At 37.5% G+C, this 21,222-nt stretch overlaps 1 protein-coding gene across 4 annotated transcripts in view; it reads right to left on the reverse strand.

Annotated features, from left to right (window-relative positions):
- NR3C1 (nuclear receptor subfamily 3 group C member 1) overlaps positions 1-21,222 on the reverse strand; it is a 91,582-nt gene that overhangs the window by 67,202 nt on the left and 3,158 nt on the right. For all 4 annotated transcript variants that reach the window (XM_056124262.1, XM_056124261.1, XM_056124264.1 and 1 more), the window contains exon 2: positions 18,727-19,934. In XM_056124262.1, coding sequence (XP_055980237.1) covers positions 18,727-19,913 — 1,187 coding nt within the window. In that variant the 5' untranslated portion in view covers positions 19,914-19,934. The remainder of the gene's footprint in view (positions 1-18,726; positions 19,935-21,222) is intronic.

The following is a 21,222-nucleotide window of genomic DNA, read 5'->3' on the forward strand; positions in this document are numbered from 1 at the left end:
TCCTGGGCTCCAGCACGCAGAGCACGCGCTCCTGCCTTCCAGTCGTCTATGCAGCCCCTAATTATAATTTCTACAGGGGTCACTCAAAGCAGGTGGTGGTTTTCAACCAGTGGTCGGAGACAGGTGGTGGGGGCCCTGTGTTCAAATTCAAGATCTTGCCACTTGAACCATCTCCCAGGCCCCTTGTTTAGTCATTTCTGTATTATCAGAGATCTTAAAACACAGTAGAAGCTTGATATTTACAATATTACTACTTTTCACGAGGTATTCCCTTTTGAAATAGGCACGAGGCTCTAAATCACTTTCACAAACACTGTATGTAGTTAGCTTCCACGGGAGACCCCCTGAAATTAAGTGCCAATTAAGAATTTTTCTAAAGAGGGGACAGAGAGATATTAGAGCAGATAGGATCCTTGCCTTGTATGCAGTTGATTTTGGTTCAACCCTTGGTACCCCAGTCCTTGACAGGAGTAAGCCCTGAGCACCACTGGGTATGACAAAAAGAAAAATAAAATTTTTCTGAAGAAAAAAGTATTACCCATTAGAAAGTTGAAAGCTATGCGTGTACAGAAAATCCATTAAACTGGCTAACAGAAAGCTGAAAAAATTCTCATGTTTGAACCACATGCAAGGGAAATGAGAGTAATATATTGGAAAAAAATGACAGGTTATAATTGTCTTTTTTTCATCACAAAATGCAGTTGAAATTGAGACTCTTGGAAGTGGAAAAGTACCGTCCAGTCCTGAGATACAAACAACAAAACAAACACTGTCCTTCCATTGTTCATCGATTTGCTCAAGCGGGCCCATTGACGTCTCCATTTTGAGACTTATTGTTACTGTGTTTGGCATACTGAATATATGCTTTGCCGTGAGGGCGAGAGACTCTCGGTAGCTTGCTGGGCTCTCCGAGAGGGGTGGAGGAATTGAACCTGGGTTGGCCTTACCGCTGGCTGTGCTATTGCTCCAGCCCACCCCCACAGCTACTCGACTCTATTCCTATGTCACCTGGGCCACAGGAACCACTTGGCCATTGTAGACGTCTCATGTTAGGAGGTCTGCACCCACCATTCCCTCCTTGGCAGTAGAGTTTATTAGCATCTCTTTTGTCCTTAGAGCAATACTCTGCATAATCCAGACTTTCCATACTTTCTGAACACGTCCGGATTATTAGGCTCTATCCCTACCACTCTTACAAAAGGGGTGAGGGCAAGAAGAAGAAGCAATAGACAGAAATAGTTAATTTTCTTAAAATTTCCTAAGAACTTGGCACTGAAATTTACCAGCAGTCTTGACTGATTCATGATCTGTGACTTGAGTACATCAGAGTTCGGAAAAGCAGAGGAACTGGAGATTAAGAAAAATTGGGGGGTTGGGGAGATTAAGAATGGGAAAAACAGGTAGGACTGGCTTTAGGTGTTGTGAGTGAGGTTCTTTTGCTTCAGCCTATCTTACTACCTTTTACTTAAAAAAAAATAGTAAAGTGCCTAAAATTTCATCATGATTCATTCCTTGATATTTTTGGAGGGCAAGGCACACCCTGCCGTGCAAGGCACACCCCACGGCGCTCAGGGCTTACTCCTGGCTCTGAACTCAGGGATCAGCCTGGAGTACTTTGGGGGATCATGTGGGGTTCCGGGGAGTAAACCTGAGTTGTCTGCGTGCCAGGCCAATGCCCTACCCACTACATTATCGCTCCCGCCCCTGATTTCATGCCTTTCTTAAGGCTGTCACTTGTCAAAATAGAAATAGTACTCAATTCTCCTCTTTCACTGATGCAACGAAATTCCACCTGCTTCTTCCTAGCTGTACACTAAACCAAGTGGAACCTGTGGTGCTGTTTGGGGGCTTGATCCCCAGGAAATACCAATCTGTGCTGCTTAAGAGAGAATCACCTGAGAATGCATTACACTGTTACTCCTCATATTCTCTGACCTTCTGGAACACTCTTAAGTACCTGCTACAGTTGTTTCTTAATTCTATCATGTCTCCCCAGCTAGATATACACCTTTGAGGTCAGAAAAAAAAAAATACTACTTCTCTTCCCTCCTCCCAAGTACAGAACATGTGGAAAGTCTTCAGTAACATGTTAATCCACCCAATCAACAGCTAGCTGGGAGAAACATTCTTCTACTGCCATCTCTTTAAGACCCTCTGCCTCTGAGCACTGAAGTTCATTTGCTTGCACATTATTACTTTTTCTAATTAACTACCCTTCCTTCTGAACTAAGAGTCATCAGCAGTTGATTTTTGTGCGTTTTGAGAAGTGCTGACATTAAAATTCTCTGAGAATGATTTCAGAAAATATTTTAGGGTCACAAATATATTTGGAGAGCTGAAGTTTCCTCAGGGTTTACAGTTGCCAAATGGTGTTGGTGAAGAATGAAATTGGGAAATGTTGACTGAAAAAGCAAAGACTAAAATTCAGAAGGCTAATTTAAAAAAAAAAATCAAGGGCTTCTAGATATTTCAGTACACACTGAAATATTCATTAAATAACACAAAAACTATAGCCAAAATCTTGCCTTGGCATGTATTAAGTTTTCAACATGAAAGTAGACAAATCAACTCATCTAACTTGTGTTCTCTATTCTTTTGGTACCAACATCTGGTACCTGTCCTAAGAGAAGCAATAAAAACTCCAGTTAAATCATTTCTCACTTTCTGGAGTCAGAAAATACACGGCCCTTTTTGAGTTAAGCTAACCCAGGAAGCTGTTTTACCACAGCGTTTGTTTTCCTTTTTAAAATTTCCTTTTAGCAGGAAGAGATTTAAGTACTCAGTCTCACACAGTATGACAACAGTTTTCAACACTATGACAATAATACATCTAATTGTACTTCTACGTGGCTCCTTTATTTTAAAGCAACTTACAATGTTAATGGAGGCTAATATTGTTATTTTTCCCATTTCATTTAATGTCTTATTTTTAATCATAAAAATTTAAATTCAGTGTTAAGGCACACACCAAGAGTGCATTTACATATTACTTTAAATCTAGATTTGGACTGAAACTAATCTTAAACTGTTTACTTCATGAATCCCCAAGGTACCCACCTGATTTTTATTTCTTAACTAGTGGTTTCAGCCACTTTTTTCTTATAGAAAAACACCCCTGTGAGTGTTTACTTCATTTTAAGGCCATAGTTATTCTTGTCCTACCACATTTCACTTTTCTTTCTTATTCCAAGAAAGTGACAGAGCCTTGCACCTTAAATGGAGTGTAGAAGAATAAAAGCGATTTTTTTTGCATGAATAAAAGCAGTTATTTTAAGCACTTAGAAATTACTATCTCTTAAGGCTGGAGAGATAGTACACTTAACAGGGCACTTGCCTTGCAGTGGCCAACCCAGGTTCCATCTCTGACATCCCACACAGTCACCTGAGCACTGTCAGGAGTGATTCCTGAGTACAGAGTCAGGAGTAAACCCTGAGTAATGCTGGGTATGGCCCCAAAACAAAGAAAAGGAGGAAAAAGAAATGATTACATAAATTACCTGAAAAATATTAAATTACATGTTAAGAATCTGGTATTACCGAACGCCCAACAGAAAAGTTAAGTAACTCGTACAGGACTGTAGAATACAAATAGAATTTGAATTTCAAAGTCTAAATTCTAAACTTTTATATCCTTTTGATCACAATTTCTGACTTTCAACCCTGGGCAAGTAGGATCAGAAACTAACGGTTCAGAATTTCAGATGCATTTAATGCCTATAACTATTTTGACAGAGTAAAGATCTCTTGTTATTATATTCTTGTCCTTTGTAGAGTTAACTCAGCAGGCCCTCTACTTCCTGAATATACATGGGCCATGTGACTTCCTAGGACCAATAGAAGATAGTGGAGAGTTATTCCAACTCCAAGCCTTAATAAACCTGAGTTCTTCTGCGGGTTCTTCTTCTTCTTCTTTTTAGTGAATCTCCATGAGATACAGTTACAGAGCTTTCATGTTTGAATTTCAGTCATACAATGAATGATGCAACACCTATCCCTCCACCAGTGCACATTCTTTACCACCAATGTTCCCAGTATCCCCCCATCCCCTTTTCAACTCTCTTCCTGCCTCTGTAGCAGACAATTTCCCCCATACTCTCTTCTCTGCTTTTAGGCATTATGGTTTGCAATATAGACACTGAGAAGTTTCATGTTTGGTCCTGTATCTCCATTCAGCACACATTTCCCACCATCTGCTGGTTCTTTTGAAGCCCTACTTCCACTCTGTTACCAACCTGTGAATGCCTGTGAGACAATGAGCTATCGCTTCGGTTTTCAATGCCACTGCCAATGAGCCAACAGGACATACTGAAAGACACCCAGCTAAGATGAGTGGAGCCTGTCCAGATCAGCCGAAATGCATACTCCTGCATGAGCGTGGGGGTGGCCTGTTCCTTACAGAGCAGGTACTTACTGCTTAACAGAACAACCAAACAAATCCGCTTTGAGCTACCAGAGAAAGTGAAACAAAAAGTTGTTTTTAGAAGATGGGTTCTAACATGCAAGAGTTTGTTGATATTAAAACAAAGTGTTCAACGCGTCCTTCATTATTTAAACTTTCAAAATAAGGCTGACACAGGTGACCTGAGCCATCCAAAATTTTGCAAGTTGCTTTAACACATGTAATAAGTTCAGTTATGGACATGAAAAATTATATATTTGAACTCGACTCTAAGAATGTAGTCTGTTTCAAAAATGTCTGCCACAGAGGCAGGCTTGGTTGGGAGAGGGCAGGAAATTAGGGACAATTAGTGGGGAAAAGTGGACAGACACTGGTGAAAGGACTGGTGTTAAAACACTGATGCCTGTAACGTAATTATGAATAACTCTCTGCCTGTAATTCAATGCGATCCAATTAAAATTTTTTAATTTGTCATAATGATTTCCCTTTTATTGTATGATCAAATCCATACTGAATCATAATAAAAACTAGCACTTTTGCTTTGTGTTGTCTTTGAAGTGCTTTGGGCAGAGGGAGAGAGAACACCTTTGCATTGAAATAAGAATTTTGAGTAAATATTGCCTTTAGAGAAGCTGAAAGAAGCAATAGAAGCAATAAATTTATCGATAAAACCCCAAGAATTTGCAAGGATGTAAGATTTTTCTTTAAATTGTGATGCTGCTTTAACCCTAATAATTAAGTTCTACAACCATTTTAAGAAACAGAGAAATGACAGAGTAGAGGAAGGTGGAGCATGGGGCCAGGAGAGAAGTGGAGGGAAATACAGCACGCCTCTTAACAAAATATCCATCACATATCACATGTGCATTTTTCATTTCCTCTTGAAGCTGACAGTCCTCCCCCAAATACGATAGTGGTATCAGGGTTAGGGTTAGTGGTATCAGGGGTTACTCTTGCACGGAGGGGCTTTCCAATCATCTGGGTATTATTCCAACTTTAGCACATGGGCTAGCAAAATGAGCACAGCAGCAGAGATTAGAGCAGAGATTACACAGCTACAGTTATGTAGACTGAAACAAACAAACAAAAAAACCCTCTTAAGTAAGCTTATATAAAATTTACCAATGAAACAACTTGAAAAAGTTGAAAATCTTATGAAGAGGGTAATAGGCACACTTTCAGAGATCCCTAAGGAAGAATCTGTGGTGTTAAGGAACTGCTCTTATCCATGTCACTAACAAAAAAACTATTTCTTGAGTGCTTTCTAAGCATACTGAAACACTATGCTGTGTGATGTACATGCATTATCTCCTTGGTCCTACTTTAAAGTGCTTACAGGGTGAAGGGCATGCTCATGGCCACACAACAGTTAGAGAGATGCATGCTAGGAAGATGATGATAGGGTACAATTATTATGTAGTTGGAAAATAATATTATTGGATATTAATATTAATGGCGGGAGTGATAGCACAGTGGGTAGGGCGTTTGCCTTGCACGTGGCTGACCCAGTCGACCGGAGTTCGATTCCTCCACCCCTCTCAGAGAGCCCGGCAAGCTGCCTAGAGTATCTAGCCTGCACGGCAAAGCCTGGCAAGCTCCCCATAACGTATTAGATATGCCAAACACAGTAACAAGTCTCACAATGTTACCGGGCCTACTCGAGCAAACTGATCAACAATGGCAGGATAGTGACAGAGACATTAATATTTGACGCCAAGTGTGAATACAGGGAATCTATGTGTTGATGACATACTGGACTGTGTGCTGAGTTTCAGGTCTTCCCTTAAACAAGAAGGCGCCTGTATGTACAGCAGCTGCAATCACTCAGTCATTCCACAGACGGAGTTGGTGAAGCTGGTTTGGGAAATAAGTCTAGTACTCAGGTCAGTGGGGAATAGTCTGCCCAGCTGCTTTCTTTTCAGTTCTGGGCAGAAAAGGTACCAGAGGCAGGTGGGGGCGGGGGAGGGGGGGTGGGGTGGTGGGAGGGATACTGGGAACATTGGTGGTGGAGAATGGGCACTGGTGGAGGGATAGGTACTTGATGACTGTATGACTAAAATGAAATCACGAAAGTCTGATCTAAATGAATCAAGTAAGTCTGTAACTGTATCTCACGATGATTTGGTGATTGATTAAAAATAAATAAACAAATAGAGTATAAAAATTTTTAAAAAGGTACCAGATAAATGTCTAATGGATGGATCAAAATTCCACAACCTCTGCTGAGAAGAACCTGTGATCGGTTGTCTTCATTTGAATGTTTCCTAAAAGTCTTTTTTGTGTTTTCGTTTTTGGGCCACACCTAGGTGGTTAGAGCGATAGCACAGCGGTAGGGCGTTCGCCTTACACGCAGCCAACATGGCCGACCCGAGTTCGATTCCTCCGCCCCTCTCGGAGAGCCCGGCAAGCTACCGAGAGTATTCGATATGCCAGACACAGTAACAACAAAGTCTCCAATGGAGACGTTACTGGGCCCGCTCGAGCAAATCGACGATCAACGGGAGGGCCTTTACCTTTACCTCGGTGGTTCTCAGTGCTTACTCCTGGCTTTGCTCTCAGGGATCACTCCTGTTGGTGCTTGGGGATCATATCAGGTACCATGAATCAAACCTGAGCTAGCTACAAGCAAGGTAATTGTCCTACTTGCTGGACTATCACTCTGGCCCTGAACACTAACAAGGAGGAGACTAGTGAAGCAGTAGGCATTCGAATTAAGAGTTTTTGATTTTTTTTTGTGTGTGTGTTGCGATAGCTTCTCTGGAACAGGAACTTAATTCCACCCCAATTTCCAGTTGTTTACAATGTCATAGAAACTCTATGGACTGAGAAGCATGTCTCATTCCTTTTAATACTAAGTCTAAAAGTTCAAAGATCAATGTGGTTTTCAAACTTAGGATTTCTTCTTTAAAAACAAGACTGAAATGAATCCACCTAACCTGTTGTTTCCTCGAGGAATTCACTGACTTGTAGTTTTGAGAATGTTCATGTAAGGACTGGCTTGCACAGCAATCTCTCACTTTCATGATATTCTGTTCTACCATCTGCCCTGGTTTACCTACTTCTTCCCCACATCGCCTTAAGATGATTCACTCCGAATTCTCAGCTAGCATGGCTGCTCTCTTTCGGATGCCTTCCAAGCTTTGTCCTTGGTCCTCCCTTTTCATCCTGAACTTAATATTAAAAAGGTTCATTCCTAAATGACCTCATCTGACTTCTTCCTCCAACCCCCGCTCCACTATGCACAGCTGATTTTCTTGTTAGGGAATACTTAACTTTCATTTCTCCCCCTTTAAATTGTCTATAACATATTAGGTTGAACTCTCTTCTAACTGTTAGTAGGTCTCTTAGTAACCTTTTCAATTGCTGCTGTATACTATAGACAGAATAAGACAAATTTAGACTATAAAAAAGGTTAAAAGATAATTTGGAAATTCAAATAAAAATGAATGCACCTCACGAGCATGCAATTACTAAACATGCTCTGGACCTGAAAAGGAGACAGATCAACTTCTTGCCTGACTTTCTCCATAAGGCAGAAGAAATGTACACAACAGACTCAATGATGATAGAAGATAGAATGATGATGGAAGATAGAAAGATGTCTTAGAGAAAAGCGTATTAGAGAAAGGTGGTCTCTCTTGCAGAGAGCGTTTAGGTCCACTTAACACACACGCATACACACACACACACACACACACACACACACACGCTAAGTAAAGTTAAAGAATAAGTCATATGGATATATTGGGAAGAATATGGCAAGAGTCATTGGCCTGGGGATTATGCGTCTCTAAAACTTAAGATACTCTTTAAACGCCTAAAGATTTGATGTTACATGTTTACAGTAAAGACCATGTTTTTCTCTTGACTTGTATCATGTCATATAAAGAATGACAGTTCTGGGGCTGGAGCAATAGCACAGCGGGTAGGGCATTTGCCTTGCATGCGGCCGACCCGGGTTTGATTCCCTGAACATCGCCAGGGGTAATTCCTGAGTGCAGAGCCAGGAGTAACTCCTGTGCATCGCCAAGGTATGACCCCCCCCCCCAAAAAAAAGAATGACCGTTTTCCTTTCCTCCACCTGTGGCTAAACTCTACTGCTGACTCGTTCCTAGTCCTCTAGTATACTCGTTCCATCTAGAGTTCCTCCTTCAGTGTCATGCTCCTTGACCCCTCTTTATTCTGAAGAGTCAAATCAACTCCTTCTCCTCATTCATTCACACATTCTCTTCACTCGAAGCATGATAATATAATTTCCAGGGGTGAGGATAGGGGTGGAAAATTCAACTTTCTTCAAGTTGCATTTCAAAAAGCATACTGGTTTAAGGAAGGAGGTGGTGGCCTGGGCGGGAAGCACACCTGGTGGTGGCTTTCTTTGAGGGTGTGGATTTTCCTCTTCTCTGTCTATCCAGTGCTTCACTCAGTGCTTACAGCTGCTAGGACAGTTGGAAAAAATCTTCTGAGACCATAGAGTTAATCTCCCACACCACCTAGCTCAAGCCTTCATTAATAAGTAAATGCGTTTGTTGCTCTTTCACCTACCAACACAATATAGTAAGGCTGCTGATCTATTCCCTAGTGTTCACACAGAAACAGTTAGACATAGAAAAATCCAATTTTACCAGAGAAACAGGAATTTAAAACTTTCATTCTTTTTTTTCATAGATTATATTTAGGATCTGGTACCACAGACTGCATGAACACTTAGTAATAAAGTGCCTTTTCCACTCAATAGAAAACGCTAATGCCTCATAGCTAAAAGAACAAAGGAGGAGATTCAAGACTAATGAAAGAATAAAAGCACAAAATTCACAATGAAATACCTCTATCGTGATATGATGATTTTATCCTCTTTCCTCCTCCTCCGAAAACTTACGAATCATTTTTGGAGGAAAAAGTGATTTAGAAAAATACATGAGGTTATTTCGAGAACAAGGGAAACTTAAGCAGATTATTCTAATAAAGGAATTCCCACAAGGAATTTCAATACTGACAAGAATGATTGCAAAAATTATGTCCCACTTTTAATTCCACTACATGTATCTTCATGATTTCAAAGGCTGGGATCCATTCCAGTCCTAGAATTTTATGAATAATAAACATAACTAAGTTTAGAAAACAGCAGTGACAACTAAAATCTGCTTAGTTTTTTTAAAGTACTGTCAGTGAGAGCAGAACATTTCAGGTTATGAGGAATAAAAAATTACAGAAATACCAATCCAGGTTCGATCCCTGGCACCTCGTACAGTTCCCTCATGCCCACCTGAAGTGATCCTTGAACACAGAGTCTAAAGAAAGCCCTGGGCACTGCCAGGTGTGCCCCCAAAACAACAATAAAAAGAAACAATTTAAAAAGTTTTTCATTTACTTTACATCTACTATCATTACATTCCTGTTAAGTCCAAGGCAAAGACAAGCCCACCTTATTGTATGAACATGCTAAACATCAGCCTTAGAGGTGTGTGATTTGTGTTGGGGAGGGGGCTTTGTTTTGCACTTTGTCAAGTTTATAAGCTATTCATATAAAGCTCCCCGATAAATTAAAACAGATCAGAAATCAACCACTGAGCACAATCTATTTCAGATTAGCAACTTTGGGACGCTAGACATTTATTCCAAAAATTTTAACACAATTTTAAACAACTTCTGCAGACATACCTAAATGTGTTTTTAAAATACCCTCATCAATAAATATAATTAATGTGAGAGAATTACAGTTCTAAATTTATGAAAACACATATATCACTTGGAATCACATAAATAGGGCAAATGATCTAGGCAAAGAATACAAGTTCTGATTAATCTAGAACATTTAGATGTTACTATATGCTTTTATGGTTTACAAGGTTGTTCTGAAGATGGAGACTTAGAAGTACATTCTTCATCTGTGCTTTCTGCTTTAAAAAAAAAAATCCGTATTTTATGCACATAGTTTGTCCTTAACAAACTCAGCCTAATTCAAAATGATAGGTTTCTCACATTAAATTCTACTTAAAAAAATTTAAAAATCAAAATTTAAAATTAAAAAATCAAAAATCCTTCTTAAGAAAGACGTCTCTGCAAACTTAAGTTATATTCTGCATTGGTAATGTTTAACACTTTAAACTATCATAAAACTTGTTTCTATATACTTGGCTTGTTATGCAAAAAAATGAATTTAGAACTTCGGTTTCATCTATCAAATTTACTTACTGATGGGTTTTGTCAACCTTCTGATCAATAAAGCTAATAAATGCAATCAAGTTTATGCACTGTGGAAAGATTATACTTCTCAATATAGTCAGAAGTTCTTTTCACACATCTTTGTATAATGAACATAAAGTATTTAGAACTGGCCATTTTTTCCTCATTTTCATGCAGATTAAAATTAATTGATTAAAAAGATTCTTTGTATACTTGATTTTATAGGACTACCAAAAAAACCAGGAAGGGGACAGACGAGCTTCTATTATCTATTACTTAAAAGTTTAGCGATGTGGTCAAGTTCTCAATATGGCTATTAAATTAAAGACAGTATGCCTACTGACACTAAAATCCACCGGAAATCAAAACAACATAACTTGGAAAAAAAAAAAAACCAACCCAACAACAATGACCTTGGTACCTGAAGGTTTTGAAATTGGGATTTGTGACCCTTCAGGTATTGCACAAAGTAAAGGCTGGAAATGTGTTAGTGCTCAATGAATAAGAGCTTCTTATACAGTCACAGGTGTCCTAAGGTACCTGAAGTGGGTCACTCTGGTTTGAGCTCAGTTGGCTTGGCAGAGCTTTAGAAATTCATCCTGAATTTTCAAAGTACATTTTTTTTTTAATTTTCAAAGGAAACACCCATACACAAATCCTGTCAGGAAAAATAAAATGCTGGGTGCTCTCCCTATATATAAAAAGCTAAAACAGGCAGAAAGCAGCCAGTGACACAGATATACAGAAGAACAAAGGTCTCGATCCCATTTGTCCTTTACATACTGTCCTTTAAGATTCAGTGATGACAAAAACATCCATAAAAAACATCCATGAGGTTATTTCCCTTCAGTTCAGTATTAGGTTCTTCTATTTATTCTTTATATATTTAAAAAAAAATTTCAGGTTTTCCCGCCTATAAAAGTAATGAACTACCTTCTTTACCACATACTGACAGATAAAAACACTGCAAAAACTAAAATTTAAAACCCTCACAGATTAAGAGGTTAAAATTAAATACAGGGATTAAACACAGTGTTGCAGCATATTTAGTACACAGTATTATTATTTAAATTGTTAATATAGTATGCACAGTGCAGGGCATACTATATTAACAATTTAAATAATAATACTGAGTGCTAATGTATGAGAAAGATATCACATATTGTGTATCTTTACACATTTAACCTGGTCAAAGTAACTTTTGTAAAACACCTGACTAGTCTGTATTCCATCAATTATTTGCTTCAAGGCTCTAGACTTAAAAAGCAGATGTTGAGAGGCTTATGGGAACTTAAATAACCAAGAATTACAATATTCAACTGGGAAGCACCACTAATTTTGAGAGCCTTCCCTAGACATATTTCATTAGTTGCATTTCCTCACCTGAAAAGCTGAGAGAGTGGGGGATATGGGCAAGCTGGAATATATATCTTTCAAGCTGGAATATATAACTGCTTTCAGCTTCAATGTAAAACTGCCGCTGCTAACACATTCAATGAGTTCTGAGAACTGAGAACTCCACCTCCCAAACTCTACCACCAACAGTGTTTATATTACCTTTCTCCGAGTCTATTGTTTTAAGTTTTTGTTTTAGAAAAATATCAAATCAGGGTTCATTTTTGTGGTCTTGTTCTTAAGACGAGTTGTGATGGGAATGAATAGGAAAGTTTAAAAATGTCAAAGAACCAATTTCATTTACTCTATATATACCTGAACTGTCTCCCTTTCACAGGGCTGTAGCCAGAGTACAGCAGGGTAGGGAGACCTTGTATGAGACTGACCCAGGTTCTGGGTTTGATCCATGGTATCTCACATGGTCCCTGAGCACCTCAAGGAGTAATTCCTGAGTGTAGAGCCAAGTCAGAAGTAACCTCTGAGCACTGAGAGATGTAGCCAAAAAAACAAAACAAAACCCAAACCAAAAAGTCTCCCCTTCACTAAAGCGATAGGTTAAGGGGTACATCAAATTCAGAAACAAAAATACATGTCTTGAAATTAATTCATATGAAAGAATGTACTTTTAACTCCAAAATACGTGACTTCTTAAGGTATTTTGAGTACACCCCATCAGCTTAGTCTTAGAACCCAAATCTTATTAGTTTCTAATGGCTCTTCTATTAAATAAGTAACAGATAATGTTTGAAAGGGGTTTGAGGATAACAAGGAAAAGTAAAGCACCAAATTTTCCATTGATATCATGTTAGAATTAATAAAGTCTTTATCCCTAATAATTACTCAACAACAAAGCACCCAAACAACAACCAACGAAAAGAGCATCATAACCAACCAGTAGAGCTTTACTGTTCGACATGTGATGATCACAAGGTCATAAGTCACTGCAGTGTCCTAACCAGGACAAAATAATAAATCACAAACTAAATTAGATGTCATTTCACAACAGCTTTCAAAAATTGGCTATCAGATATACTTTCATAATAGCCACAGTTAAATATTATGGGCAATGATGAAACCAACTAGAATAAAGGCTAGTTTTATAATGCAGAGAAATAAGTTAACTTTAATAGAAATGGGCTGTAAGTCTTATACACTGTATACTTAAGTTTAGTCTATATTTAGAAATTTAAAATTCAATGTGAAAAAGTGTGATAACCATCCACAACTGATCAGAAAACCTTTCTCACACATATATACCCATATACATATGTTCTAGGAATGAAAAAAATATTCTAAAGAATTATTTTCATTTAAATTTTCAGCATTATAGATAATATTAATCTTACTGAAACTTGTTTAAAAGGGGAAAACAAATTTGTAAGCACTCAAAATTAGTATTTGGGTTACCCTCAAAAAGTATGTTTGAGGATGCAGCTCTACAAAGATAAATCACTGATATTCAAATTGATCCAGAGTTATTAGGGGATGACACACTTCTACTCAAAGTAATTGGCTTTAAGGTCTTACTGCAATATTAAAGTTTAAATGAGTGTCTACCTATTGCTGACCCTGTAATTTTATTCTACATGTATCATTAGATAAGAATTACATTTCTTCAGTATTCTAGCAGAAAAATACACAACACATGCAAATACACGCTAAGGAAAGGATATGCACTCTAGTCAGATGAAAATGTATGTAAAAATGCACTAGAGAATAAGAAGTGCTTATAATCAATGAAAGACATCATGATTTCAACATTCCAGTCATGAGATTTCCATTAGTATGAGTCTAAATAAAAATGGAAAAGATATTAACTTGATTTTGGCTGAAATAATCTAAAGGGAATTAAAGTTCATTCCACTCTTGGTAATAAAGCATAGGCAAGAGATAGCATCCTAATTCTATAAACAGTTAAGGCTACATTACCCCAAATTCACTTATGATTTCGACCTCGAGTGAAAGAAACTTAATTGTAACTTGTAATCCTATTGCATCCCCTGGTACACAAGCAAAGCCGTTTTCTCTTTTCAATGTGCAGTCTTTATAACAGCTAATCCGAAAGTCGGTTTCAGAGCTGTTTATAGGTTTAAACTTCTCTTGCGCCTTTCCGCACCTACTTTTCTCCCTCCTACTTTCTCTTACCTTCTCTTACCCCAATACCCATTAACTTTCTCAGCTCCATCATAAATCTTTTTAAGACAGTAGTGATGGGAAAAAATAGTGAAGAAGACATCCTGTCAAAATTAGGTGTTTGGGGATTGTAATCACCCTCTACAATTGATTCTCGGCTCCTTTATTTTCTGTAATAGACCTTATTGTGTAAAAATGAATACAAAAATCAGCACTATTAAAAAACACTCTCTAATCCAGGTTAGCACAGAAATGATGACATATATTCAAAGGAAAAACACTGAGTGGATTTTTTAAATGGAAATTCTCGCACGCATATTTTTATTTACTTTGAAAGAATATAAAATTGAAGCAGGAAATGAAATCAACTGGCTCACTGAATCTACAGAAATAAGAAGGTTATGAGCTTTTAAACCATTTAGAAAGTGACTAATTTTCTTTCCCATTATAGCTTATTTCAATAATGTATTTCTTGAAATCTTGATTTACCACGATTCACCAATATATATTTTCCATGATTCAGAAACAAGTACCCACTAATTTGGCAAATACCTGTAAATACTACATGACAACAGAATGTCCTCAGAAGGATAAATGCTATTCAGCAAAACCCTACTTTGCCATTTAATTTGATGATATGTCAGTAGCACATATTAAAAACTCGTTGCTAATTAAAATTAAGGTGCAGTCTTTAAAGTAAGAAAAGAAAGTTTTAAGAAATCTAACCCAGACATATTTTAAACCTAATGCAAATTAAAATTTTCTAAGGTAACTAGGTTATTTCAAGCACCTGCAGGCCAGAGTGGATTAAGATTTATATAACCAAGCAATTAATACAGATGTTATTTTTTTCACATTAGGCATGCTTACTAAAATAAACCCCTTTTATCCAATCTCTCCTTCACTAAGATCTCAAAAGGTCCCTAAAGTGATCTCTACCCACATGTAATTTCACTATTAATACAATTTGCATTTAACCTACATTTCTACAGGGTATGTGTCAGAATAACTTTCATGAAATCCATAAACAGCCAATGGTATACTGAAAGTAATCAGACTATAAACCAAAATAACATTATAGTAGAAATTATATTACTAATTATAAGAATGTTAACAGGACAACCAAAGAACACCACAAGAAGCAATTCCAAGAAGATATAACTACATGATGGTAACAGACTTCTGTATTAGAAGTCATTCTACACAAAAATTGACGTGGCTGAATATATAGTGTGTTTCGTTTTAGGTTGCCCCCTCCCCTTCTTGTATTAACAAAGTCATAACCATGTATGTGTTTTTTTTTATGAAAAAGATTCATACTTTAAAAATACCTCAAAGTGAATGCTTAACATTCAAAAATCATTTTATATAGATGAATATCAGAAATATGCTTTTAAAAGACAATGAAGCACTCACTTCCATTTCCCTTAGAAAAAGGGAAAGAAGGGATGAAGACTCCATTAAAAGGGGTGAATCATGACCAAACAAAATCTCTTACTGCTCCAACATTCAAAATTAGTAAGAAAGCAGAAAAAGGGGAAATATTATGCTTCATTTTGGGTTTGTGGTAAGTTTTTAATACCCTATTTTCAGAAAACTAGACACATGAAATCAATAATGGTTAAAACCTACATAAATTTTCTTGGCCTCATTGAAAAAAACCTATCATAGTTCTAAACTCCACCTCAGACTGAATTTACAGATTCCTCTGGAATTCTCAACAATCTTACTCTTCAGAAATAGGTACTTTCTAACATCACAAAAGCTCTAATTCCATCTGTAACTACTGACTTCTCTGCCTCTTTTAATGTTGACCAGAAAATTGTATAAATCTGTGCCTTCATCTATGTAACAATAAGTTCAACTCACTGAACTTCAGTATTTCAAAAAACTTATCAAGAATGGCATAAATCCTTTTCCTTTAAGAATGCACCTGAGTATCAATACGGTATCTCTTGTTTTGCTATCAGTGAACTTAACCCTCAAAAAGAACTACTCTACTATGCTCAGCTATGCTATTCATAGTGTTAACTGGACACTGGTAAACTGTCACATCACAGGGAATTGGCTTCCCCAAAACCAGTGTGTCATCTGTAAGGGTTCTAAGGAAAAGCAATTTTAGGAGCTCTCTTAAAAAGGTCAAAGTACAATATATGTATGCCTTTTTAAAAAAATGTAAAAGAAATCCAAGTGAAGTTATTTACTAGTGGCTTTTAGTACTTTCATATCTGAAGTCAGCAGGTATTCAATATAGTTGTGGTGTCAGCTTGGTGAATTATCTATCTGGTTACAGCTAGTGTTTGGCTAAGAGTCACTTAACATATAGAGAAGAGAAAGCAACCAATTTTGGGAACTAAGGCTGTTGTTTGGAAACAATAAGCTAATTCAATGCTGATTAGAAAAGAAACATTGTTTCAACTTATTTAGAAGAAGCTTTGTTTGGATAATCATAGTTCCCAAAGTTAAATCAATGCCATACGGTATAAAATTTCCAAACATTACCAAAAGAGCTCATATAAGATATTAGTTCCTTTTTACTAGGATATAACTACTTATTATCATTTCAAATAACACGTCTGCATAAAAATTATCACTTGAGAATGAAATAAATCATTCTTGATTTGCCTCCATCGTTAGGAGACTCGATTTAAAATACAAATCCTTTATGTCATACACAATTATAAAATACACTAAAATTAACTATTGATTTAGGATAACTGTTCATCTAAGTTATGCTCCAGATTTTTATGCTTTCCACTGTGAATGGAAAATATATTATTTCATGCCTTCCTTATAGTAAGAAAATAATCTATTTATCCAAATAAAAATTCATTAATAATGCCCAACAGCTTCCTAAAACATGTTATTTTTTCTTTGCACATTTACATGTTGAATAAGTCAACATAATAGTTTCTTATAGATAGCTTAGTCATATTAACCTTACTCTTTGAAAACAACTCCAAGCACACATCATCATGAATTTCACTGCCAAAAATTTGAGATTGAAAAAAATTAAACAGAATCTTTTAGCATTTAAACACAGTATCTTATTATATGATAAGAAACATCCCAAATCTCTTTATTCCAACTTAAACCTTTAAATCAGAATGGCATGTGAGTAAAATGTTGAGAAAGACTAAATAAAAGTTGAAATAGTGAAATAAGTTATTTAAACAATAGATTAGTTTACATTAAGAAACACAAGAACAAAGGCCTTTTTCCTTTAGTTAAAAAAACTAAGCCTTTGAAAGAAATAGAAACTAGCCTAAATTTAAAGTCCAAAAATTTCCCCAAGAAAAAATTCCCACTTAGAGAAATGCAATATCTCAGTGCTAGAATGTATCTTTAGCAGACATAAATTTTAAGGAGAGTCAAAAATAAAATCTTCGAAGATAATAAATGGGGACAGTGAAGAGCCTAACATTTAAGAAGAAATTCTAAAACACTTATGTGCAAATAAATCAGTGTTTATTATGCTGTTTAATATTTTAAGAATAGTATTTTATTCTTAAAAGTAAATCCACATATTAATCCTGTGTCACGAGAACACACTTTTTATATTTCCCTTTACACCTTAATTGTGATATGCAATTCAGTTTTTTATCTGAATGTGGGGGAGAGGAGGGAGGACTTAATTCCTATACCACACATGATCTAAATTATTAGAATTTGCCCTGGTGATTCCATTTTAACCAAGCTTTTCCCTATGAGACAGAAATGTGCCTTAAAATTGACTAAGACAAACAGAAAAACACCATAAGCCAGAGGGCCTGGCTGTACACAGCTCAGCAGCAGAGCACTTGCTCTACAAGGCTGGGGACCTACCTCAGTCCCCCGCAACACCCAAAAGAGACAGAGAAGCTGAAGAACTGCTTAAATCTGCAATTGAACAATGTTGGCCATCATTTAGAGCTATCTGAGAACTTGGAACATCTGAGAATAAAGTCTTGTTTTGTATCATGCTGCCACCAACTTCCTGATGAAGATACTGCTGGTCAGCAGACAGTTTGTCTACTTAGGGTCTGGGATCCCAGGGTCAAGTTCCTATGACCACTATGGTTAGGCACACTGCTCTCTGCCCTGCTTTATCAACTGCAAAACTAAATAACGTTCAAATGGAATAAAAGGGCTCACTGTTAGTACTTTAATTCTTCAGCCCCTTTATTCTCAAGCGCGTAATTCAAAATGTCCAACACAACAGCACAACCTTTTGATGACGTGAAGTAGTAAGGGGAGACTTCTATACAGAGAACAAATTTTAAAATAACTTAAACATGACAATTATTGCACTCTGTTAATACCCATTATATTGAATTTGTTAATACTCTTGAATTTGCCTGATTATTATTTACGACCTGTTAAAGAGCAACATTAAGATTTGGAGGAAAGCCTTTGATCACTAATCAATGGGATGCCAAGTACCATTATTTCAGAAAAACACCAAACGAATATGTGCAGATAGATTGTCTAACAAGCCTCCTTTCAAAACCAACATCAAACATGTGCACAGAACACATGTCCATCACTCCTTGAAACACACAGATAAAGGAATAATCGAATCTCCCAATTTATTGTAAATGGACCACCCAGATGACATAGGAAAGCATTAATCTTACCTTGAGTAGCCATTAGAAAAAACCGATCGACCGGGGAAGTTCAAATTCCCCAAGGAAGTCAGGTTGTCATCTCCAGATCCCTGGCACCTATTCCAATTTTCGGAACCAACAGGAATTTGTGGAATAACATTGAAAATGGGCTTCTGATCCTGCTGCTGAGAAAGGGACGCTGCTGTGTTCATGTCATAATGGTACATCTGTCCCCCAGAGGTGCTCACACCGTGAACAGAAACGGCAGACATTTTATTACCAATTATATTTGTCCCAGAAAAGCTTGCCTGACAGTATACGGGGCCCAGTTTCTCCTGCTTAATTACCCCAGGGGTGCAGAGTTCAATGAAATCATCTTTTTCTGTTTTCACTTGGGGTAGTGGCACACTGTTGGAGCTTGGTAAGATCAGATCTCCATTATCCTTAATTTTAGGTTTAGTGTCCGGTAAAACAAGAGGCTTACAGTCCTCATTTGAATTTCCTTCTGAAAGGAATGGATCTTCTTCTCCTGCCAAAGGAGAAAGCAAACAGTGTTCATCTAGCAAGATGTCTGATCTCCAAGGGCTCTGATTTGTCTCTTTACCTGGGGACTCAGAAGGAAAGTCCAAATCCTGCAAAATGTCAAAGGTACTTTGGTCTGTGGAATATAACTTCACGTTGCCCCCATTGGTGCCAGTCTGGCCCTTCAAATTCTGCTGTTCTGAAGACAGATCCGAATAAGGTTTTGGAAACTCCTTTTCTGCGGGGGTAGCAGAAACAGCAGTGGGTGCTGAATTCTTGGGGTTCTCTGGTACACTGGTCGACCTGTTGAGGTTTGCGATGCTTTCTTCCAGAAGCCGAAAATCTGTTTCCCCAGTAGAGAGGCTGATTTGGCCCTGCTGTGGGAATCCCAGGTCATTTGCCATCACTTTTGTTTCTGTCTCTCCCATATATAGTCCCATTGAGAGTGATACTGCCTTGGACAGATCTGGCTGTTGCGCATTGCTTCCAGAGTTTTTTTGAAAATCAACCAAAAGTCTTTGCTGCTTGGAGTCTGATGGAGGAACGGCAGCCAGTGAGGCAGAAGATACAGAAACCTTCACAGTAGCTCCTCCCCTTAAGGTTTTATAGAAGTCCATCACATTTCCCGTCTCCGGGACAAGTACACTACCGGGGCTTTCTTTATTCGAGGCGCTTAAAGATTCTTTGGAGTCCATCAGTGAGTATCAGCAGCAAAACTGAAAAAAAAAAAAAGGTAGAGAAACATAATAAGCTATAAGGCCATACTATCTCTGTGATCGGATTAGTAAGAATCTGTTAAATGAACCTTTCAGTTAACTCCAAATCTAATTACTTGTTAATCACCAGAGTAGCTTCTGTCTCCTGAAATAAAAGAATAAAAGCCAGGTTCCCTGCTCTCATTCAGTTTGAAACATTTTAAAAGGTTGCAATGTAATCTATGTGTATAGCTGAGGGCAGAAGTGAGTTAAACAAGTTTGGTTATTCATTTCACCACTCAAAAGAACTGTAACTTTGTTAACCATAGAATTGTAATTTGTAGCATCTGATCATTCTTAAGGTTCATGCTAATGCCAAAGCCTGTTTTCATTTTAAGCATTGGCCATTAAGGTTCCTACTTCTTTGCAATTAAGATTGTTTTGCTTCTGTAAGAAGCATTACCCATGAAATTTGATAAATATGGTGATAGAATTTACTCTCTCTTATTAGTCTAATAATCTCCCTCCTACATGCCAGTCAACACACACAAACTTTGTGAAACAACCAACTGGTGAACCACACACGTTTTATTTAGGAAAAAATGACGATGATCTGCTCAAATTCCCAGCTCCCAATAGGTTAGGAAAAGCCCCTTACATTCATTAACTCTCATTTTTTAAAAACTGAATGTGCCTAACAGTGCCTGCTTTCAAATTCCGGACCTGTGAAATGAAATATGTTGTGTATCAGGCAATTACATTTTAAATTTTACAACGCAGAGTAGAAAATGTGGTAGCTTCTTAGAATTGTAACCATCACACTGCAATTATGGCTTCTCTCGCCCTCTTAACAATAAAACTCGAATTTCTAAAAATAATATTGTTATCTCCAAATTAAACTATATTTCTTTCCAAATGTAAAAGTGCTAAATGGCAGAAAACTCCAGAACTGTAAAAACCGCACTAAAGGGGGGAAAAAAAAAGAGTAAAACAATAGCCAATAAAAACACTCAGTAATTTCCCCTGCATTCTAAACCTATCCTTGAGAGCCTATTCTCAAGAAATACTTGATTACTAGAATACTGTTAACAATCGGGTTGTTTTCAGAACCTCAAGATTTCGACGGTCACATTGGAGACGATGCAGTCAAATCCCACTCAAAAGAAACTTTTCCATCCCCAATGCGCACGGACACTTGAAGCATAAATTTCAATCCCTCGCTGCAAATCCAAGAAGCCGAAGGCAAAGAGGAAGGGGCCGCCAACGGCGATCTCGCTGGTAAACGGCTTATCTCCCCGCCCCACCGCCG

The sequence above is a fragment of the Sorex fumeus genome, unplaced genomic scaffold (genome assembly GCF_029834395.1).
Source record: "Sorex fumeus unplaced genomic scaffold, SorFum_2.1 ptg000051l, whole genome shotgun sequence".
Classification (NCBI taxonomy): domain Eukaryota; kingdom Metazoa; phylum Chordata; class Mammalia; order Eulipotyphla; family Soricidae; genus Sorex; species Sorex fumeus.